Here is a 22178-nt window from a genome sequence, read left to right as displayed (position 1 = left end):
ATAATATCCAAGTCATTATATATTCTTTTGCTGAATTTTCAGAGCCCTTAGTCATTTCTTATGGTATTTATTTAGGTTGCTTCCACTTTTTAGCTAATATGAATAATACTGGCTGTGAACATTCAAGTACAGATTTAGGACGACATATATTTTCATTTCTCTTGGATATATACATAGTAGAATGTTAAACTTTAAAGCTTAACATTATGTGGTACTGTTCAAATGTTTTCCAAAGCTGCACATTTTATCTTTTCACCATCAGGATACAGAGTTCCAGTTTCTCCTTATTATCTTATCGGTCTCTTATTTCAGCCATTTTAGTAATGGAAGTGGCTCTGTAGGACTTGATTTGCATTTCCTTAATGAACACTTTTTTCTTCTTATGGCTACTTAAGTCCATGTAACTACTCAAATTGAGTGATGTCATAGTTTCATAGAAAATCTTCATAGATGAGTCCAAAGACTAATGTTAAGCAACTTGCCCAAGATTTATAAATCAACGTTCTGTGTGATTAGGTTATAAATGGTCAATCCTCTTCTAACTGTGAACCAGGACTCTGTTCTTGCCCACCTGGCTTTTCTGCAACTCGCTCTGGATCCCTAGGCCACTGAGTGAGTGAAATGACAAGATTCCTTCTAAGTTAGGATAAGTAAGTGCTCTCGTGCTACTGGGTTTGATGCCCTATCTTTGCTGCTTTGGTTGGAATGGATCTACCTGTGAAAATGGCCCCCTCTGGATAGGATTTTATACTTAAGCAGATGGTTTTTATAGTTTTATAACCTGGTGGCTGACCTCTAAGCACTACATAATTTGAAGCAGCTTTCTTGGCCACCTGAGTGTTGGCAAGGATGGGTTTAAAGTCATGGGATAAATTTAAACCTGCTCATCTAATATATTCACTAGGACCAAGGACACAAAAAGGAAGAAAGAAAGTATTCGAAGCTAAGGAATGCAGTGGGGTTGGTGGGGACTGTTACAGCAGATTTTGTAAGAATGCTGGAATTAGGAAGGATGTAGAGATAATCTGATCTTGCTTACTCTTGCTGTGGACAGACATGAACCTGGAGATAAAGCTAAAGAAAGGAGCCGTGTTTTACAATCAATCCTCAGGAAAGGTGCTCAGAGAAGAAACAGAAAGGGGGAGGGCGGGCGTAGTAGTTGAATAAGAGTACACAATCAAGATAAGACTAGAATTTACTGTAATAATAAACACCACCAATGGCCGTGACTTATCAGAATATGATTTTATTTTTTGTTCATGCAACATTCCCCAGGGGGTTCTATGTGATGGCTCACCATTCTGGGGTAGATCTGTCTTGACCATTCCCCCCCCCCCCATGTTTTTCATGGCAAGAGAAGAAAGATGTAGAAGATCTCAAGCCAGCTACTAAATGCTTTGTTTGGAAATGAGCCATGTTACAACACTTCTGCTTATAAGCAATTGTTTGTAACTATTAAGAGGCTAAGAATTTATCCTCCTGTATACTAAGAAGGAGGAAAGTGAACACAGACAAGCTCTTATAATGTCTATGGCAGATGGAGAAGGGGAGTATTGGGTCCTTGCTTTTCCTAGGGAAGCTCTTGAAACTATTTTTGAATCTATAAAGTATCCCTTTGTATCAAGAAACAGAGATGGTGTCTGGGATGTGTGGGTGGACTGAAACAAAGAGGAGGTATATGCTGAAGTTGATCAAAATTAAATGTTCCTAGCTAGATCATCTGGATTCCAAGTGTTTTGCAAGTTTATTATCTCTATCTCTAATTGTTAATGAAGTCTGTCTTCGCTAACATGAGAAGTGGGGACAGACTCAACTCTTGCTTTTTCTTGCCTGAGCCAGTTAATGAACAAGATAAAATTAGGAGCAAGGAAGGACCAAAAATTCCAGCTAAGGGTTGTTGCTTTCAGGAGAATCTCATTCTTATACCAGCCTTAGAGATTCTAGTTTTCATGTTCACTTAAATTGGTTAACTTTCCCTAAGGAACAATATAATCAACATATTGATTTTCCTATCAAAATAACAACTGTCTTTATAACACTTGATCACTATACCCCACTTACCATCTAGCAGAGTTCATCACCATAAAAAGCACAATGTTTACCCAATAAATTAGGGAGTGAATACAATGAAGACAACTATCAACTACCTACTCTCTCCCCAAGGCAAACCTCACCCTGGGAGGCTCCAGAGTCTCTCCTCAGCCACCTACTGTGTTCTGTCCTGCACTAATACTGGAGCCATTCCTCAACCATGCAACAACACGATTCTAATATCCACCTAGTGTCATTTCTCACTTAATTGTTTTTGTTGTGAAAAAAAAAAAGTTATATAATGCTACATATATAGTATGGCATGGCTCATTATATATTGTTATTTTTTAATGAATTAAATAAATATTTAATACTTTCTCAATTTCAGTTTCTAAGATGATTAAATTCATATATTATCACTCTTTAGAATCTGCTTTAGAAAGAAAGCCGTAGAAAGAAGTCCTGAAACATTTGATAACTTATGTCAAGTTCCTTACCTTTTTCAATCCCTAATTCTCCTTCTCTGCCTATTTGGTGGTCTTGAGGTGGTTCCACAATGAATGGTTGAAGCAGCCCTAAACTAAAGCCCAGCATGCTGGGACTCCAGGGAGGTGTAAGAGAAGACATTTGGGGGTTGGCAAGGGGCCTTTCTATACCTCCTTTTCACCCAGTTCTTCTGGGGTGCTCTGATATTCCAACCTTTTTATCAGTCTCTCACCAGCATCCTGGTTTCCCACCCCTGCATAGACTTTCTATAAAACCCCTTACCAACCCCCAAATGTCTTCTCTTACACCTCCCTAGAGTCCCAGCATGCTGGGCTTTAGTTTAAGGCTGCTTCAACCATTCAAGCCCTTAAATTTCCTTCAAATGTTTGCCTGAAATATTTTCCAATCTTCTATACACTTAGGGACATTTGGTGTTATCAAACTGTGTTGATGATACTACTTAGTGTATGACATATTGACGCTATTTGTCCATTGAAGGCCACGCTTTCAGTTTTCTCCTCTTGTTCACTATACCCAATTTCATTTCTCCCCTCCCAGAAATATCCACTCTAGAGTATATTGTTTTCCTCTAATATTTGGCATAAATAGATTTAGATTGTGTATGCCCTAGAAAAAGTATTATTTTGCATGTTTCCAAACTTATATTATGGCATTGAATCCAACTTTCCTCAACATGGTACTTAAGCCTTGCCTTGATGTCATCTGCAAATCCAGTTCATTGCTTCTGACTACTGCAGAGCATTCCCTCTCAGGCAGAGTTCACCTTCCTTAGACACTTCCCTAGTGGTAGACTCTCAGGTGATTCCCAGTTAGTCTAGGTCTTTGATACTAGGTTTTCTCACTAAGTAAAAGTATCCTTTTCTAACAATTATTTGATGATTGGTTCTTCCAAGTTTCTCCAACTATCATGCTTCCAGTTTGGGGCCATCACATACAGATCTGTGAGCATCAATTCCTTGTACATGCTCCTGAACACACCAAGCCTTTAAGATCCACTGTGGCTTAATAAGGAACTTGACATACTAATATTGCTACTGCAGCAGAGAAGGCCACAGAGCACACGATTGGGGTCTAGAAGACACATTTCCCAACTATGTTACCGTGGGGCTCTGCTTACAGGGGCTAAGGATAACCACATATCTCTTGGAGAACTGGTGTGGGTGAAATGATAGGGTAGGAACAAGTACTTTTGTAAAGTAGGAAGTGTTGCTGGGTTATGTATTCTGTGGAGGTGGAGAAGACAGACAGAGGAGTCCAGGGCAGGAGAGGCAGAGAAGCAGGCTCAGAGGCACTGAGGAGACACTTGAGATACCCTGGGCTCCTTGACCCTCAAACAGCGTTTACTCCCAAAAGTCCTGGGGGAGAACCCAGTTCTGTGTGTTTTACTGGCTGTGTGGTCACAGACAAGAGCTCGCCCAGATCAGTGGTTATCAACCTGGCTACACACTAGACTCCCATGGAGAGTGTTAACAAGTATAGATCCTGGGGACCCCACATCTAACCAATTATACCAGACTCTCCAGGGGCTGTGACCTAGCCTGAAACCAGCAGTTTTGAGAACCACTGTTTTCAACCCTGAGTGATTCTTGTTTTTTTTTTTTTCCTGCCAGTTCATGACACTGGCCACAAGATGGTGCCCTCTTTCTAGGAAATCTTTGCTATTCACCAACCAGGCAAACAATTTTTTTTTTTCCCATTAAATAATCCTGTAAGAATGGATTTTAACGATCTTCACATAGTCCCAATAAGCAAGAATTCTGTGCCCTTGGAATCTTCACATTGTCTCAATAAGAGTTCTGCGCCCTTGGTGTCTAGACACTTAATGTGTATTTGCTCTCCTCTGCTACAAACTGTGTTGGGCGGGGATGTGTTGTCTATTTTGCATTCTTCAAGGGGTTAGAATGCAAAACAAAGTAGGCATTTGTTGCTTTATGATCATTATTACTAGTGTCAATAACAACTATTAATCCTTTACCACTTGCAAAGTGTTTTTCAACAACTATCCCCAGAATAAGTATGAAGTGGGTATGTTATTCTCACCTATAGATGAAGAAACTGAAGCTCAAGCACTGGATCAAGATCATAAAGCAAAGTTGGCAGAAGTAGATCCTCACCCTTCCCACTATGCACTGATGAGAAGGTCAGGCACATCACAGAGAGCAGCAGTCAATAGCCAGGAACTAGAAAAACAGTCCCAAGTGAAGATGCTTCTCAGCACATCTGGAAGATTTCCAAGGCAAGCAAGAGACACAATTAGTTTTAAGTTTCATGCCATCAGACACAACAGGTAAGTAAGGAGACAGTGGGCTGTGTGGCCAGCCAAGGTAGCAGGTGTGAGGTTCCTGACATGAAGTTGGACAGTCAGCAGACACAAGAAGATAGATTTCATTATTTTTCAGTATTCTGTTCCAGGAAAATAAGTTGTTTTAACTGTGGGGAAAACTAATCTTCACTCTGCCTTTATAAAAAGTTGAAAACTCATCTTCAAAAAAATCTTTTTCAACTAGCAAGTCATGTTTTGTGAGGTTAATGAATGTGATAAAGATCATCTAGGAGATCACAAGATTGATTGTAGTTTTGCAGTCAGATAGATTCCTCCCCACTTGGTCAGGAATGTATAATGCAGCCTTTCAATGCAAATTTTTAGGGCCTCAGGAGCCCAACCTCTCTTTGGGTGCTTTTATCACAAATGAAGGGGCTATTAAATATAAACTCAAGCTCCTGATGGTAGAAAGATTATTTTCAGGGCAAAAGCAGTTAAATGGAATTTAACAGACTAGTATTTTGATGATTTCACTGACCCCAATATACATCTTAGCAACTCAGTATATTCAGTTATTTTCTATACCTCAAGTTCCACTCCTATAAAATGATAGGAATAGTGCCCATCTTAGAGATTGTTATAAAGGTCAAAACAATTTATAAAGCACTTAGAACCACACCACATTAAACACTTTGTGTTTAATGTTAAAGAAACAAATGATATGAACATATTCTTTTAATGTGTTTTACAAGTTTAAATTTTTTTTCAAAATTCCAAATAATTCTGAAATGCTTTTTGCTCACTTTCAAGTAGAAAAAATATACTTCAGGAGGATTAATGTATCGCCTTATGATTAAATTTGAAATCTGACTGAAAAATGCATATAATTGGTTAGAATGCTCTACAGTCTTTTCGGTCTTATGGATGTCAGAAGTAGGTTAAACATCCGTTAAGTCTACCTTAAGTCATTAAGGAAGCCTATTCACTGCCAAAAGAAATATAAGAACAATGCCGTGATTGGATTTTGTCTCCTTTTTAAGATTTATTTTTTGTCTCCTACTTTTTAAGATTTTCTTTTTTAAGATTGGACTTGGTCTCCTTTTATTTAAGATTTTTTTATGCATACAAGAGGTGGGTATAGACCAGAGGTGCGGGATCTGGGGTGGGGGATGGGGAGGATTCACCAAAGACCAAGTGAGGAGCAGAACAGGCAGATCCACTGAAATACACTGCTGAGGGGAGCAGCGGGCAGGCGAGGTCTGCTGCGCCATGTGCATTAGCTCTCTGGCCGGGATTAAACTCCTGCTGCAGGGGCTGGTAATAGCTTGATAGTGCTGAGCTTAACCCCTGTGCCACCAGGAAGGCCCCTTCTTTCTCTTTTTTCAAGAAAAGTTTCCTTTCTTTCCTCTTGACTTCTCTTCTATCACCCAGACTGTCCATCTGTATAACTATCCATGCATTCACATTAACATTTATTGAGATAGCATAATTGCCCAAAATATGTGAAAAACATGAAGTTTAGATAGAAAAATAAACACTATATATTTATTGAGTTCAACACAATGATTCTGTTGTAAGTTCATTTTCACTGAGTTAAAAAAAAATTAAAATGATCTTATGAAAGTATGTAAGACATATATATGAGACTTGTATTTGTAAACTGAAATTCAGATCAAGCTACTTAATTTTTCTAAACTTCAGCATCCTTATCTATAAACAAGGATGACTATATTAACACTCTGGGATTAACTTTTTATCTGAGATCATGTAAATATCTAATACTCTAACTCACAATGTTTATTTCCCATCCTTTTCTCCCTGTCACATAACTCTTTGAACTCACTATTTTACTTCAATGAAAATATTTTAAACTACATTTAATATTCAGAAGCCTTGATTTAAATTTTTCTCTATCCCTGGGAACCTTACCTGTAATCTACTTGACTAATATGGGTTAATACTTTAATTAATGGATTAAACTTTAACTTAATGAATAAATTATTAAATTAATTATTGAAATATTAAAGTTTAATGAATAACTGACAAAGCAGATTCAAAGAGTCTACTTATGCTGACAACTTTAATCATTTGCGTTAACTCACCTGTGCCCACCCTCCAAAAATGTTTGACATTTTACCAGACTTTGTGGATTTCATTGTTCCTTTTTCCTTCCTATTATTTATTTATTTTGAAGCATTATTTAGGCTCTCGTAACAGCCCCAACCAAGATCCCATCTATGGTAATAGTTAGCAAAGTCAGGTTGCACTTGAATGAATCAAGGGATGACTCAATGCAAGACAAATTGGACTTTATTTAAGTAGCTGCTTAGGTGTTCCTTGCATTGCACTGTTCGGTTCATCTCAGCAGCAGCATGTGGGAAAGGTGCCGAGCAGCACTACACACCCAGAGCAAATTCATCTGGCGGAGCCTCTGTCCCGTGGCTACTCTGCTGTTTGGTATGCGCAGGACTCAACTGGATACAGACTCCCTCTCGACAGGCTCTCGCGGGCGCATTCGGCTCTCGCGGGCGCATTCCTGTTATCTGTCTTCCTACTGGCGTCAGACTTGGGTTTCGGCTTGTCAGTTGGAAGTTGACGTCCTTCTCTGTATTCTATGATGTCATAATCCTTGATTCCCCCCCACCCCCAATAACTCCTCAAGTAACTCTGTATCACTGGAGATCAGGTCCCACTTGCCAAACTTGATCTCGGGGAAAAAAACATATTCCGTGTCACCAAACCTGAAGGCCTGGGATCAAGATTTACTAATATCATCTGTAGCTAGAAAATTACATGCACAAGTTGATATTCTCATTATTCCTTTCAAAGCTCTCTGCATTGAGATGGAGGGTTTTTTCTCCTTCTCGTAAAAAAATGTGTTTCTATCATGCAACTATTCTGGAACTAAAGCTCAGAGATGTCCAGATACCCCATGTGTGGAGGATGGGACTAGAGAGGGGGTGGTCAGGTTCATTTGGGTTGTTTATATGAAGCCAAAATGTCTGATTTCATATAAATCTTTAGGAGTGCTGATTTTAATTTTGTGATGTACAAATAAGGCCAAATAAATAGGCAAAAGTAGATCTATGAAAGTGGCTTTAACTTACTAATCCACTACATCTCTGACAGCTATTTTAGATAAAAATGGTCCAGAGGACAAAGTGCATAATTAATGATGAGAAAATGATTCCTTCAAATTCCATAAGAGTTCTTCCTGCTCTAATCATTTATCCAGAGTTTTATTCATGCCAAAGTGATAGTTACTTCTTGCTTCTGTCCCCTTCATCCCAGTACTGTTCAGTCTGCATTTCTGTGAGCCGGGAAATGGTACGCTGAAATGCAAAGATTTCCTCTTCTCCAGTAAACATGGAGAGCCCTTCTGCTGAGCCCTGGTACCAAAAACACAAAGAAACAAACAGAAAGCCCAGTTTCAGTAAAAACCACCACAAGTGAAAATTAACAGAAGTATATATAGATTTAAAACAATTTTTTAGGTTTACCTGTTTACATTAGAAAATCTGTATACTTTTTACAAATGTGATCTCTTAAGTTAGACTAGAAAATTTATTAATTTGTAGTATGTACAGAAAATAAACAAGAGAATGACCTAAATAAAACAAAGATAGATGATTTTAAAAAAAAATCAAGATAGAGAAAACAGATAATGCCAAACTGGTAAAATGAACAATGACAAAATTAAATACTTGTGTGTATCTGTGAGTATATAACTACATAAAAGAGGATGTGAAAGAAGGGAATAAAAGCCAGAATTCCATAAATCCATGTATATTCATATGGAAAGAATTATTAAGTGAAAAGAATTAAGTTGCATAACAAGAGGTATAATTTGCTTACATTTGCATTTAAAACATATGTATATATGTACAAATCTAAAAATACATAGAATGTGTCATAAAAGACACCAAAATCTTTTTTTTAGTAAGACCTTTTCCCATTTAAGATAAAATGGGGGCCCTCCCTGATGGCGCAATGGGTTAAAGCACAGCATTGCAAGTAAGCAGCAGGCACTTCAGTGCAAGTTCCATCCTCAGCCCTGGAGGTGATCCATAGGGTACAGCAGACCTCTCCTGCTGCTCCCCTCAGCAGTATGCTCTGTAATCTGCCTGTTTTGCTCCCCACTCTGTCTTTGGTGATTCCTCTCACCGCCCCTGCACCAATGGCCTGCACCCAGTTCTGTATACATAAATAAATCTTTAAAAAAATGATAAAATGGGGCGTCCCTAATGGCACAAGGAGTGAAGTCTCAGCACTATGAAACTATGGGCAGCCACTAGAGCAAAAGTTTGCTCCCTGGCCAGGGAACTGACCCACATGGCACAGCAGACCTTTCCTTCCAGCTGCTCCCCCTCAGCAGTGCATTTCAATCTGCTTGTTCTGCTCCCCGCTCTGTCTCTGGTGAATCCACTCATCCACCACCACCCTAACTCACAGCTCTGGCATATATCCTAGCTCTTGTATGCATAAGTAAAAAATCTTTAAAAAAGCAAAAAGAAAAAGATAAAATGGAGTTACAAGCAGATAAAATATAGGTATCACAATTTAAATCAACTATGCAACAGTATATTTGCTTTGTATACTGAAAATATGTAAGCAAATTTATATTACTTACAGTAGGTGCTTAGTAGATAATTTTTTGACAGCATTTTAAAAAACTGATTTATGTATACAGAACTGGGGAACAGGCCAGAGGCACAGGGGTGGTGAGAGGATTCACCAGATACAGAGTGGGGAGCAGAACAGGCAGATCTATGAAGTACACTGCCAAGGGGAGCAGCGGGAGCCAGGAGAGGTCTGCCGCGCCGTGTGGGTCAGCTCCGGGATGGGCAGGGATCGAACCTGCACTGAAGCGGCAGCGGCCAGCTTGCAATACTGTGTCCCAACCCGTTGTGCCACCAGGGAGGGCCCTTAATATATAATTTTTAAAGAAGTTTTAATTGTAGTGCTTTTTTCTAATTTTGTTGTTAATTTTTGGACAATATATGATTTCTCCCCTAGGGTGGTCACATAGTTCTCCCACCACCAATGACCCCATCGTCCAGCACCATATTCCCTCAAGGACACCGAAATACTAATGGCAGGTACTTCCAAGGATAAGAGCTTATGGATGAGGGGGGAAAGGGTGACAAATTAAGTTTACTTTTTATTTCACATAGTTTCATTTTTCTTTTCCTTAAAAATAATGGCAGGTTGCATTTATAATAAGCTTTAAAATAAAAATAAATAAATATACTATAATAAACAGAACAAATTGCCAGGGGGAAAACATTAGAAAAATAGTGAGAGCTGAAACAATACCCAAATCCAAATGCGGAATGTTTGCTTAGATGAAAATCCTCTGCAAAACCTGAAGGAAGGGCATTCTGGACAGAAAAGGTATTCACTCTCCAAAACTGCACACCAGAAGTAACAGCATAAAGTCCGCAGTTCTGGCAAATTAGGGAGAGACTTCACCTTCCTCTGAAGCTTCAGAGACAGGACCACGCTCTCCCAGGCCCTGAGGAACAGCCTCTCAAGAGCCTTTTCCAAACTGGATGAATGAGAGGTCTCCTGTGGAGCCTGGACATTGTGACCATGACCTTACTTTGGTCTTAAATTGCTGGGACACTTGATCCTCCCATTCAGGGTTAAGTTGGGGAGAACTCTGTGAAGCCTTGGAACAGCTTGGGACTGGTGATTGTAACTTGAGCTTGCAGCTAATAAGTGGGCTCTGAGTTTTTGTCTCTTTCCTTAGGGGGGTTGCTATTATACTCTTTCAGAAAAGAGTTCTGGATTCCTAAGTCCCTGCTCCCCACTAAGACTGCATGGTCCTGCAGTCCCATGCCCTGATTTCTTTGTGGATTTTAGTACCTAGTGCTAAGCCTTCCCTTATATCTGAACCTTGACCCTAGGGTAAGGGGGAGTTGAAGAGCCAATGATTTTAAAGACTTTAGAATATGATATAGCCTCTCATGATATAGCCTCTCAAGTATATTCTTTCAAACTGGCAAAGGATACAAAGGTATGTATTGCTCTTAGAGAACCATCATTTCAAAAGATGCTACCATGTGGGTTTATTTCTACACACAGGTTTAGTAATCATATTTTGAAAGTTCACTTTTTAAAGGATTTTTTGTTTCATTCTCCCAAACTCCTGAGAATACAGAATTTCTATGCAAAAAGGAATTTGCTCCTTCATTCCAAATGGCCTTACCTCTAGGGTTGGAACAAAGGAGAATGAAAGAGGGCTCATTCAAGGGGTGAATGTTTACATAATTCTAAAATTTTGAGAATTTCAATTGTCTGTAATTGAGAAATATACTCTGCAATGTTCATACAGAAGGAGGAAATGCGCACTCACTTCTGCTTGTCTTTGGGTGAATGATCAGCCCTCAACATCAGAAAAACTGAGTCAGGGTTGGCTTTGTCCCCTGAAGTGTTCTCAGAGCCCGACATCTATAGCTGCCCCATAATTATATTCTAAGTAGAGCCTGGGAGATAAGTCGTGGATTTCTTTTTAAGTCAAAGGCCTTGCTGGGCATTCTACAATAATGGAAGAGCTTGTCCACACGCCTGGCCATCTTGACAGATCCAGCAGACATGAAGTTTCCAGATAGGGCAGAATGGACTTGGAAACATATAAAGGGGCTCTTGCCTCCAGTGCTGACCTGCCTCTAGTAATCAGTGGGACTGGGGGGCCCATTAGTCCATTTTACTTATATCATAATGCAAAAATTATCATTAAGATCCCTTCTAGTCTAAGGCTGTAATTTCCTATATTTAGTGATATTGAGACTACATCTGCTATACTGGCTTTAAGAGAAAGCAGCAAATCAACAGTTAAATATATACTGCATTCCTGCTTTAAAATGTTGCCATGTATCAAACCAAAAACAATTAAGCGGTTTTATAATAAAAAGAGATTATGTTAATATAGCCTACCTGGCTCAGCCCCAAATCATCCATCAGTATTCTGCTTTGCTCCAACTCACTGTCATGATGTTGAATCAAAAATAAGCTCGATATAGGAGTCGATGCAGAGCAAATTATGCGCACCTGAAATAGAGGAAAATGAGTAAATGGTGTTATTCTTTACATTTCACAAGTTGAAGGTAAGAACAAAACTCTCAAAAAATAGGAATCTTTCATAACAAGGAGCTTGGATTTTTTGCTTTTACAATGTTTATGGGTTTGTTCTTTTCCCCCTATACTGTCTCTTTAGAGTGGTATTTTTAAATTACATAGTACTTTTCTTTTTTTTTTAAGATTTATTTACTTATGGATACAGAACTGGGGTACAGGCCAGAGGTGGAGGGACGGTGAGAGGATTCACCAGACACAGAGTGGGGAGCAGAACAGGCAGATGGAGAAAGTACACTGCAGAGGGGAGCAGTGGGCGGGTCAGGAGAAGTCTGCCACACCATGTGGATCACCTCCAGGGCAGGTGGGGATTTAACTCATGCGGAAGTGGCTTCAGCTTTTTAGTGCAGTGCTTTAACCCGCTGCGCCACCAGGGAGGGCCACATAGTACTTTTCAAAAATTTCCACACTGCTTATTACCATCCTGCAAAGTAAGAAGAAAAACTTTAGGCCTGAGATGCCAACCCAGATCCTCCAGGTCTGAGCCAGGGGACTTTCCATCCCATCCTGAGGTAGATGATTATACCTGGCTGGGAGCCAGCCCTGAGCACATCCAAGCTGCTCCCCAGATGCACAACGAAGAGACCGCCACTCTGCCCCACAGGTGACTGCTAAGTTAAGTGATCGCTACTCCAATTACTCCTGAGTTTCCAGAATCTATATTTACATCAGCATACTGCTAAGACATTGTTCAAAAAGCCTCTCTCTGTTAATGTTTCTTGACTACATAAGTGTGCTTGAGTGTGCATATGTGATCCTATTGATATATTGGGCTATTTTTTGCCTTTATAAACTTTATGTCCACTAGTTTAAGTACAAAATCTATCCTTCTTGATGTTTAAGAGTCCTGAATCTATCTTCAGGCTTCACAGCAATCCTTTAAAAATCATTATTTAAACAAATATGTCAGTATTTTAAAAGAATGCACTGCCATTTGGGATTAGATTTTACATATTCAAATGGATGCCTGCTTCCTCATAAATTCTAATCACAAGTGACACTTTTTAAAAATTATTATTTCAATGGGAAGGCTTCTATTTCAGTAATTCCCATGATAACATTCTAGAAGAATGTCTGTTTAGTACTCCCCCAACTTCTGAAATAAAATAATTTTGACTGTTTAATTTAAATATTTTTTAAAGAATATAAACTGTAAATATGAAATTTAGTGAAAGTAAATGTTAGGAGACTCATGCTACCATATTGCCAGGTAAATAAACTTCTTTTTATTTAATTACGAAGGTGAATAGTAGAAGTAAGGTTAAGAGCTAGGACTGAGAGATAGGGGCCAGAAGCTTTCTCTAAGGTATTCTTAGCTGAAACATCAGGCAGTAAGTTTCAATCCACCAATATAAAAACCACTGACTAACCCTCTACCACTTTCTTCCTGAAGCATTAGCCCCCATAAACAGAGGGCCACCTTCAGGCTCACTCCCTTTACTCTAGCCCCCACATGGTTATTTCACAGCAGAGTCTGATGACCCAGAAGCAGACCCCTGATGAGTGATGGGACTTGAGCCCTGGTGTTCCCAGTTCCCAGCCTCTCTTCACTCTGACCACGTGTATGTCAGACCCACAAGAGCCCGCGGTAGGTTTGATGTCATCCACTAAGGCAGTGATATTTGTAGATACGCCACGGCCATAGGGGATGACCCACATGCTCTCACAGAGTCGGTAACACAAATTCCCCTTTCAACCTGCACCGGATTTCAGACATCACTTCTCAGTGTTGATAAAAAGCATTTGAGGAGCTCAGGAACAGACAGGTTCCAGGCCTCATCCCTGTTGCCCATTTGCAGAGATAGAAGTGGAGTGGGTTCTGGAATCCAGACCTTAAGTAGATGGTTCTAGAACAGGTGATTTTGGCAGGACTTCCCTGCGTCATCCTGAACCTGAGACGGTCAGCCTACTCTCCCTCAGGGCTCTCACTGCACCAAACTCTGTTTCCAAGAGGTCATCCCACAGTGTGACTTTGCACTTGTTTCCATGGGCATTAAGATGAATGAGTCTCTAATACTAGACTTTAAGCTCCATAAAACCAGGCACCACCTCTCACTTCATCATTGAATTTTCCACCGTGTTTGGTGTGATAAAGGCTGTTAAATGATTAAATTAATGACACATTAAAATCTTACCTTTCCCTCTCACCAGATACTGGTACTTATTAGGGTTAGGGGTATCTGGGTCATAGGGAAAGAAAGTTCTTTTACTGAGAAAAGTCCATGATCATTTGTTCTTTTGTTCATTCCCGATTTTATCAGTCCAACAACTTACTCATGCAAACAGATTTATTGAGCACTCAACCTAGGTAAGGAACTGTGTTGTACAACATCACAGACAGAGCACATGATGTGTCTGGATGACACTCATCAAGGGAGACTCCCGCTGCTGAGATGGCCACTGCTGCTCCTTGCCAGCACTCAGCTGGAGCCAGGCATTTTAAATGTTTACATAGATTAGCTTATCCTCACAAAAATTCTCTGAAGTACTATTATTATTCCTGATGTGCAAATGAGGAAAATGAGTCACAGAGTTATGAGGTAAGTAGTAGATGAAGAGTCCAGTCCAGGCAATCTGGCTCCACAGTCCAAAAAGGTAGAGTTTTGAGACAATGGATGGCATCCTTACCTTGAAATCATAGAAGTTATCAATGAGAGTTATAAATCTTCGAGCTTGAGTCCTTTTTGCCAATGAAAATTGTGGAATGTTTCGTAAAATCACTGTATCAAAATTCTTTGATAGTTCCAAATAGTCACTGGCTCCAAGTGGCTATAATTAAAGTGAAATAATATAGAAAATGAAAAAGCAAACAATCCTAGTTGCCCTTGGATTAGTTTAAGTTGAAAACACCCTTTTCCCTGTCTGGTATGAACTAGCTGGTACCTTTGGGGTCACTGGACCAAGTCAGGCAGTATTTTCTGAATAGGCTAAGAACAGAGTAGACTGAATTGTACTAATGTTGGAAAAAGGGAGTCAAGATATGAGTATGATGGGGTGTGACACTACCTCTTGCCACTTAAATTAAGGAACTTAGAGATCTCATCCTAAATCCAGTTTTCAATTTTTTAAATTTAAATCACATACTTTTAACCACATCCTAACACATTCTTCCCACAATTAATCTGCAGTCTCACAAATGTTGCATGGAGCGCTCTTATCACGGCATTCGAGACTTATGTCCCCTCCCCAGCTGCAGTATCTTGACCTCTGCACCCAGGGCCTGACTCCAACTCCTCTGCTCACCTCACCCATGTACAGGCTTGAACAGATGCATACAACATGTAGAGATACACATAGAGCTGTTTTATTATGGGTCTAACCTTGGCTCCCTTACAAGAACACCCTATTGTCCAGACTGATACAGGCCAGAAGCATGTGTTAACAGAGTAGCCACAACAAAGCCACAGATGTCTGGGTTCGAATCCTCACTGTTATTACCTGTGAGTCGTTGGCAAGGTCTGTAATATTTCAGTTCCTTCGGTCTGTCATCTTTAAAATGAGAATTTGATTCTATCTCACAGGATTGAGAATTAAATGAAGCAGGTAAAGCATTCAGTTCAGTGACCAGAACACACATTAACACTCCAAACATTTGACTGCTTTTTTTTTTTGGTTATTTCAGCTCAAATGGTTGGGCTCCGGACAATGAGGGGTAAAGAAATGTGATTTTCAACAGGACCAGTTAGTTTTGCTCCATCACTGACTACATCCCAAACCCTAAATCTGCTTTTGTGTATGTGTCTTCAGTGTCACAGGGACACCAGATGAGACAGAAAAATCTCATGTAGTGAAAACAAGTCCGAACGGGGGAGGGGAGAGGCAAGCTAGCGTGCCAGGTGAGGATAACTCAGACAAGGCGTTTGTGCTCTGAAAGTGACACACACTACTTTTTTGAGCTCAGTTGGTATTTACTGTCTCATCTTTTGCAAATCAGAAAGTATGGTGTAAAAAAAATGTATAATCGCATCTTCGGTATGTAGTTATGTGTAATTAAGCTCACTGTTTATGCATGGATGTGATTCCTATCAGTATAACCACATGCCCAAGGAAAATCATTATTAGAAGTGCACTGAAGTGTCTAGGGCAACTGAAAATCAGAATTTTGCCCACTCAGCTATTTTTACAAATTATATACCTTTGTCAGTAGGTTTTAAACTTGCCACTGTATTAGCAAATATCCCTTTCCTTCACATCCCTAAAACAACTGTGTGCTCACTCGCATAATGAAAACTAAGCTTAATAGCTCTCTTAAAAACAACAGTCATGGGGGGTGGTGAGTTACTATATAATAGATCCAGTTTCAGTGTGGAGTGATAAAAAAGTTTTATAAATGGAGGATATGGATGGTCACACAAACAATGTAAAAATAGGTCACTGAACTACACACTTAAAACTTATTAAAATGCCTAGTTTTATGTTATATATTATTTTACCACAATAAGCAATTAAAACAAAGAAAGGTTATTATTTAAAGGTTATTATTTGCCAAAGAAACTCCAATTTAGATCATGGAGAGTAATATATCTATAGTCACATTTTTGCTTTATAAACTTAGGAGGGAAGCAAAAATAAATAAATAAATAAAAAGAAAAAAAAAGGCGAGAAAGAATGAAATGAATTAGCTGAAGAAGGAAATCTTTTCCCAAAAGAACTCAGTTTCAATAAATTTAAGATTAATTTAAAATATGAAGGCTTTTTTTTTTTCCAGTAGATACTTGAAGAGTGTGTTTCTCATGCTGGTTTCAAAGTTGAAGTGACACTCAAACACATTTTCAAGATTAAATTTGGTGAGACATGAAGGGGGTTTCTTATTCATCAAAGAAGTTATTTTTCATAATTAAATGAGTTCAACAGTTTTGGGCAAAATTACCACAGAAACTTTGGAGCCACTGGCTTGTCACTTCCAGTTCTGTGACCTTGAGCAAGACTCTCTGAGCTTCCTTTACTCACCCACCAACGGGGTATCAGAACAGAATCTGCCTTATCGGTCTGCCTGGAGGATTCCAGGTGTTCACTACACATGTAAAATCAAAGTGTAATGTTATCTGTAGATAACATGTAAAATTTTATAACACAGGGCTGTCTCAGAATAAGTGCTGAATAAATGTTAATTTACAGAGAACACGTGAGATGTGAACAGAATAATCTATGTGCAGACAAGACATTTAATTTGGCAGACAAGACATTTAATACACAGTTTCTTTTCTTTTTTTTTTTTTAAATACCCTTTCCTCAGTTCATGAGGTCAGCAGCCTGAACAGCAATGAGTTCAACTGACTTCATCCAGCCTCTGTCACTGTACTCAGGAGGTCAGGCTTGCTTCGCCGGTCCTTCCTTCTTTGTCCACCAAATTTTCTGCCCTGTGGCCAATAAGCCCTCCATGAAGTCATAGGCAGATGACAAAAATAACTTCTGCCTAAGGCCCTCTCCCAACTATGTGTCATTTGGTAATCCCAATAGCACCACATGTGAGGGGAGGGGAGAAAGACCCACGTGAGAAAAGCCCCACACCCAATACATGGCATAAAGGAATTATTCAAAGGAATTTTGAATTACTGAGTGATTGTATGGACAAAACACAAATTAACTGGGGACAGTTCTATTCCTTTTTCATTTTTTAAAGATTTATTTATGCATACAGAACTGGGGTATAGACCAGAGGTGCAGGGGGTGAGAGGGTTCACCAGAGACAGAGTGGGGAGCAGAGCAGGCAGATCTACTGAAATACACTGTGGAGGGGAGCAGCGGGCGAGTAGGAGAGGTCTGCCGCGCCATGTGGGTCAGCTCTCTAGCCAGGGATCAAACTCTTGCTGCAGTGGCGGCGACAGACCTGTGCCACCAGGGAGGGCACTATTCCTATTTTCTTTTCCCTAGTTGGCCCAAATTCCCTACCTTCACTTGCTTTGTTGTATATTCCAGTACATATTTAGGAAATTGTCTAGAAAAATATAGAACAAATGTTAGCAATGATTGCTGGGTGGTGGTATAAAAGGTGAATTTTGTACCTTTGCTTTACTTTCTAAACCTCCTGCTCCCACCTCCAGTGAATTTGTATGACTTTCACACAGCAAAGCAATAATGCTTTCTTTGGAAGCCATTTTTATAATGCACATATTAATATTTACATCTCACCTGTGTGAGATCATAACACAGTTTTGACATGGACATTTCTTTTTTTCTGTTTTCTTAAATCTGTTGAAGTAGAATCTTTTTCAGGGAAATTCAAAAAGAGACATACATTGTCTATTTTAAAGTTTGACAAAAGGATAAAAAACTTGATATCTGGGATGAAATCTGACTTTAGTTATATGTTCACAATCAATGAATGATTTTCACAGGTGGGCAGCAAGAAAGAGGGAGGGGATGGGGCAGAAAAATGAAATTCCTAAAGACTCCAGTTAGACCCCACAGCTAAGCATTGGAGTACCTCAGACCAAAGACCTAGTTCAGGTCTCCCCTGCTATCTAAGCATAGGACACTCCTATTTGGTATGACTTAATACATTGTGTTCATGGGTCTGGAAATGCTGATACCATTATTTTACATGAAGAAATTTTTGAGCACTCCCAGGCCCCAAAAATAACACCAAGTTATACCCAATGGGATGTTCTACCTTCAGAGAGTGGGAGAAACCAGTAATAGCAAAATCTATATCACAGCTAGGTTGATATGCTTCCATTTATATGATGTTTTAATTTCACCAATTTTTCTCTAATGTAAGTTTGATGATTAGCATGTAGTTAATGCTCATTTTCTCCCCAAATATCACACAATATTCTGTCTCAATTCCTCCTCTTCCACTCTAAATGATGGCTCAATTTCGTGTTCTCCTCTTCTTTAACTTTCTTTTGTAGCTTTCTTTGTTACTTCTTCACAATTCATTTTAGTTTCCGCTCACCTACATTCTAGTCAGTATGCTTCACCCTAGCTGTGTTTTATCTGCTTGAAATCTCATCTACTGAGTTTTTAATTTTGATCAATATACTTCACAGTTCTAGAATTTTAATTTGTTCTTTTTCAAAACAGATATCTATCCCTTTAATACTCTCTAGATCCTTACGTTAAAATTTCCAAGTCTAGCTTTTTTTAAAAAAATCTCTTTGGGCCCGCCATGGTGGCACAGCAGGTTAAAGCACAGCACTAAGAAGCTAAAAACCACTTCTGCATGAATTCAAGCCCCGCCTGCCCCAGAGGTGACCACATGGCATGGCAGACCTCTCCTGACCCGCCCACTGCTCCCCTCAGCATTGTACTTCATCGATCTGCCTGTTCTGTTCCCCACTCGGTCTCTGGTGAAGTCTCTCACAGCCCCTGCACCTCTGGCCTGTATGCAGCTCTGTATGCAATAAATAAATCTTTAAAAAAAAAAAAACTCTTTGAATATGTAACCCTAGTTATGTAAAATATGGCCTCATAATCTTAATATATAGAGTTCCTAATTTTATTTATTGATTTTTATTTTTCTCACAATGTTGCGTCTCTGAATTTGTTTGTCTTTCTGTACTTAATTTTATATTTGAAAAAAAGAACTTGTGGGAAAAAGGTCCGAACTCAAAGAGTGAAGTATGCTAAGCTACAAGGCTCACACAACGTTTGGCTGAAGTCCCGAAATAGCTGGTCTACTTCTGGTTCACACAATCCTAGAATGCAGTCCCTCAGGTCTCTATCCAAAATGGGTGATAATTTTCTTGCTGCCCATCCTTCACTAGCCTCAGTCTCTGATTTTTGTTCACTAACCCAGTTATGCTGTCAAAGGAAGCTCAGTTCAGCTCAGCCCATCTTTCAAAGAAGATTGCTAATGCTCCCCCATCATTCCATGTTTTTCCCTTATTCCTGAGGACACAGACTACATTTCAGCCTAGTCTGGACTTCTGAAAGAGGAGAGAACATAAGAATAGCTAACCAAGTTGAGAAAGTATGCTAGGCCATGCTAAAGCTGACTGGTGCTACCAGTGGATGAGAGAAACCAATCTAGATCAACAAAGCTGGCTGCATAACGGGAGTGAGCCCAAAGAGAACAGAACTGCCCAGCTGACCTGTAGATGAGAGAGCAATGATGAATTTTCCCCATTCATTTGTGAGTCATTTACGTAAGTACATAACAGTGGGAGCACAACTTTAGCCCTCCACACACACAAATGCTTCACCCCATTGTCTACCCTATCACCTTCCTTTCCTAGCTTCCTTTTTTGCCCCACCCACCTGGTCTCTGAAAACCAATACACTTTCAGAGTCTAAGAATTATTTTTTTTAATTATTACAAAAGTTTATTTTTACATCTCTAAGAATTATTTTAATTGTGTCTTGCCAGTTCTTTTTCTATGGCTATTTATATTCCATAAATAAGTGAAACCAGGAGTAACTGTCTTCACTTTCTGACTTATTTCATTCACTGAATATAATTACCTCAAGATCCACCTACTTTGTCCCCCAGAAGCACTATTTTATCTTTTTAAATAAACGAATAGTATTTCATTAAGTATTACACCACAATTTTTTTATCCAGTTTTTTTTTTATAGACCTTAGTACATACTTATTTTGCAAGTCACTGAATTTGGGATGATCTACTATGCAGCAATAACTAAATGTTTGCTACAGAGATTGGCTAAGAAAAGCCCATATTTCAGAAGGCATGAGCAAGTCCAGCAATGCAGAAAAATATTATTTACCTTTTATAGCAAAAGACAGATTTAGATAATTGATATAAGCACATATACAATCACTAATTTGATGTTGTTAATTTGTAAAAAAAATCAATTTTGAATTTTTTATTATATAGTACAAGATGTATTTCTAAAAATAAATTTTTATTTCTAAAAATAAATATGGTTTACTGCATACAAGAACAAGGGGAAAAGGCAGAAAAAAAATAGAGAATGCAAGAAAATATAGAGTCAATGGAATAAAACAGGAAGTCACAGAGAAAGAATTGGGTGGAGACAAGGACTGACCATAATAAAATTAGAACTTTAAAACACTTCAACAGAAAAATGGATAAAGAATTTGGGAATAAAACCAAACTGTATAAGTAAAAAATACAGTGAAGCTCGGTTCTAGTAGCCAAGAAACAATAAGAATGACATACCATTCTCCAGGTAGCAATTTTGCAAAGAAAAATAAATTATATTACTCAAGGTTGGCATGCATGAGATAAGACTACCATTGAAACTGGAAGAGAAAAAAAACTATTGGAATGTATTAAGAGCCTTAAAAGAAGCCTTAAGCTTGGCCTTGTCATTCTGCTTCTAGAAATCCATCTATAAAGGAAAAGATCAGAAAGTCAACCAAAGGTCATGCACAGGGATTACTTATAACTATGTAAAACAAAAAGCAACTTTAAAATACAGCAAAGGAACAGCTCAACAAACTGTCCTACATTGATCTAACAGAAAAATATTGATCTAAAAAAAAATATTGCCAGCAAATAATATTATTTATGAAAAAATAATTTATTATATAGAAATGTGTTCATGATAAAAAGCTAAGTGAAAAAAGCATCACACACTTGGGCACTCCCTGCTGGCGCAATGGGTGAAAGCACAGCACTGCCGGAGCAGCAGGGCACCATGGCCACCTCCACTTCAGTGCCAGTCCGATCCCAGCCCTGGAGGTGACCACTTGGCAGGGCAGGCCTCTCCTGGCCCGCCCGCTGCTCTCCTCAGCAGTGTGCTTTGTCTGCCTGTTCTGCTCCCCACTCTGTCTCTGGTGAATCCTCTCTCAGTTCCTGCACCCCAGTTCTGTATGCATAAATAAATAAATCTTTTTTTTTTAAAAGCGTCACTCAAAATCACAAATGTATTAGGATATTCTTTTCTTTAAAATATATAAGTGGGGAAAGGTAAAGGAAGTATATTTAAAAATCACTAAGTGGTACTGAAATAAGCCAGTAAGAAAAAGAAAAATACCAATGGTTTCACTCATGACAGGAGCATAAAGGACTGGGGGTGTGGAGAGTTGAGGAGAAATAATAATAATGAACAACTATATACCAGAGACATTGTACAGGGGTGGAGTGAGGAGTGCACTGGACTATGGTGATGGCACACAGGTGATTTGGTGATGGGAAGCCCATGGGGATTTCAACTGAGATGAAAAAAGGCACAAAGTTATGTAAAAATAAACTATTATTAAAACACACACACACACACACACAGGGCCCTCCCTGGTGGCGCAGCGGGTTAAAGCACTGCACAAAGAAGCTTAAGCCACTTCCGCATGAGTTCAATTCCCGCCTGCCCC

The 22178-nt window shown here is 39.1% G+C and overlaps 1 protein-coding gene across 2 annotated transcripts in view; it reads right to left on the bottom strand.

Annotated features, from left to right (window-relative positions):
* Positions 1-7093: 7093 nt before the first annotated feature.
* Positions 7094-22178, bottom strand: part of LACE1 (lactation elevated 1) — a 133329-nt gene continuing 118244 nt past the window's right edge. The window contains exons 11-14 of one of the 2 annotated variants that reach the window (XM_012724463.1): positions 14567-14707; positions 11741-11854; positions 8066-8190; positions 7094-7508 (exon numbers count right to left, since the gene is read on the bottom strand). In XM_012724463.1, the coding sequence (XP_012579917.1) occupies positions 7484-7508; positions 8066-8190; positions 11741-11854; positions 14567-14707 (405 nt within the window). In that variant the 3' untranslated portion in view covers positions 7094-7483. Of the gene's footprint in view, positions 8191-11740; positions 11855-14566; positions 14708-22178 lie in introns of both variants that reach the window. The other variant, XM_004673751.2, reaches the window with a different exon arrangement.

This window comes from Condylura cristata, unplaced genomic scaffold (genome assembly GCF_000260355.1).
Source record: "Condylura cristata isolate star-nosed mole 26May11 unplaced genomic scaffold, ConCri1.0 scaffold00001, whole genome shotgun sequence".
Classification (NCBI taxonomy): Eukaryota; Metazoa; Chordata; class Mammalia; order Eulipotyphla; family Talpidae; genus Condylura; species Condylura cristata.
Note: the sequence above shows the minus strand (reverse complement) of the source record. Positions and strands in the feature narration are given on the sequence as shown.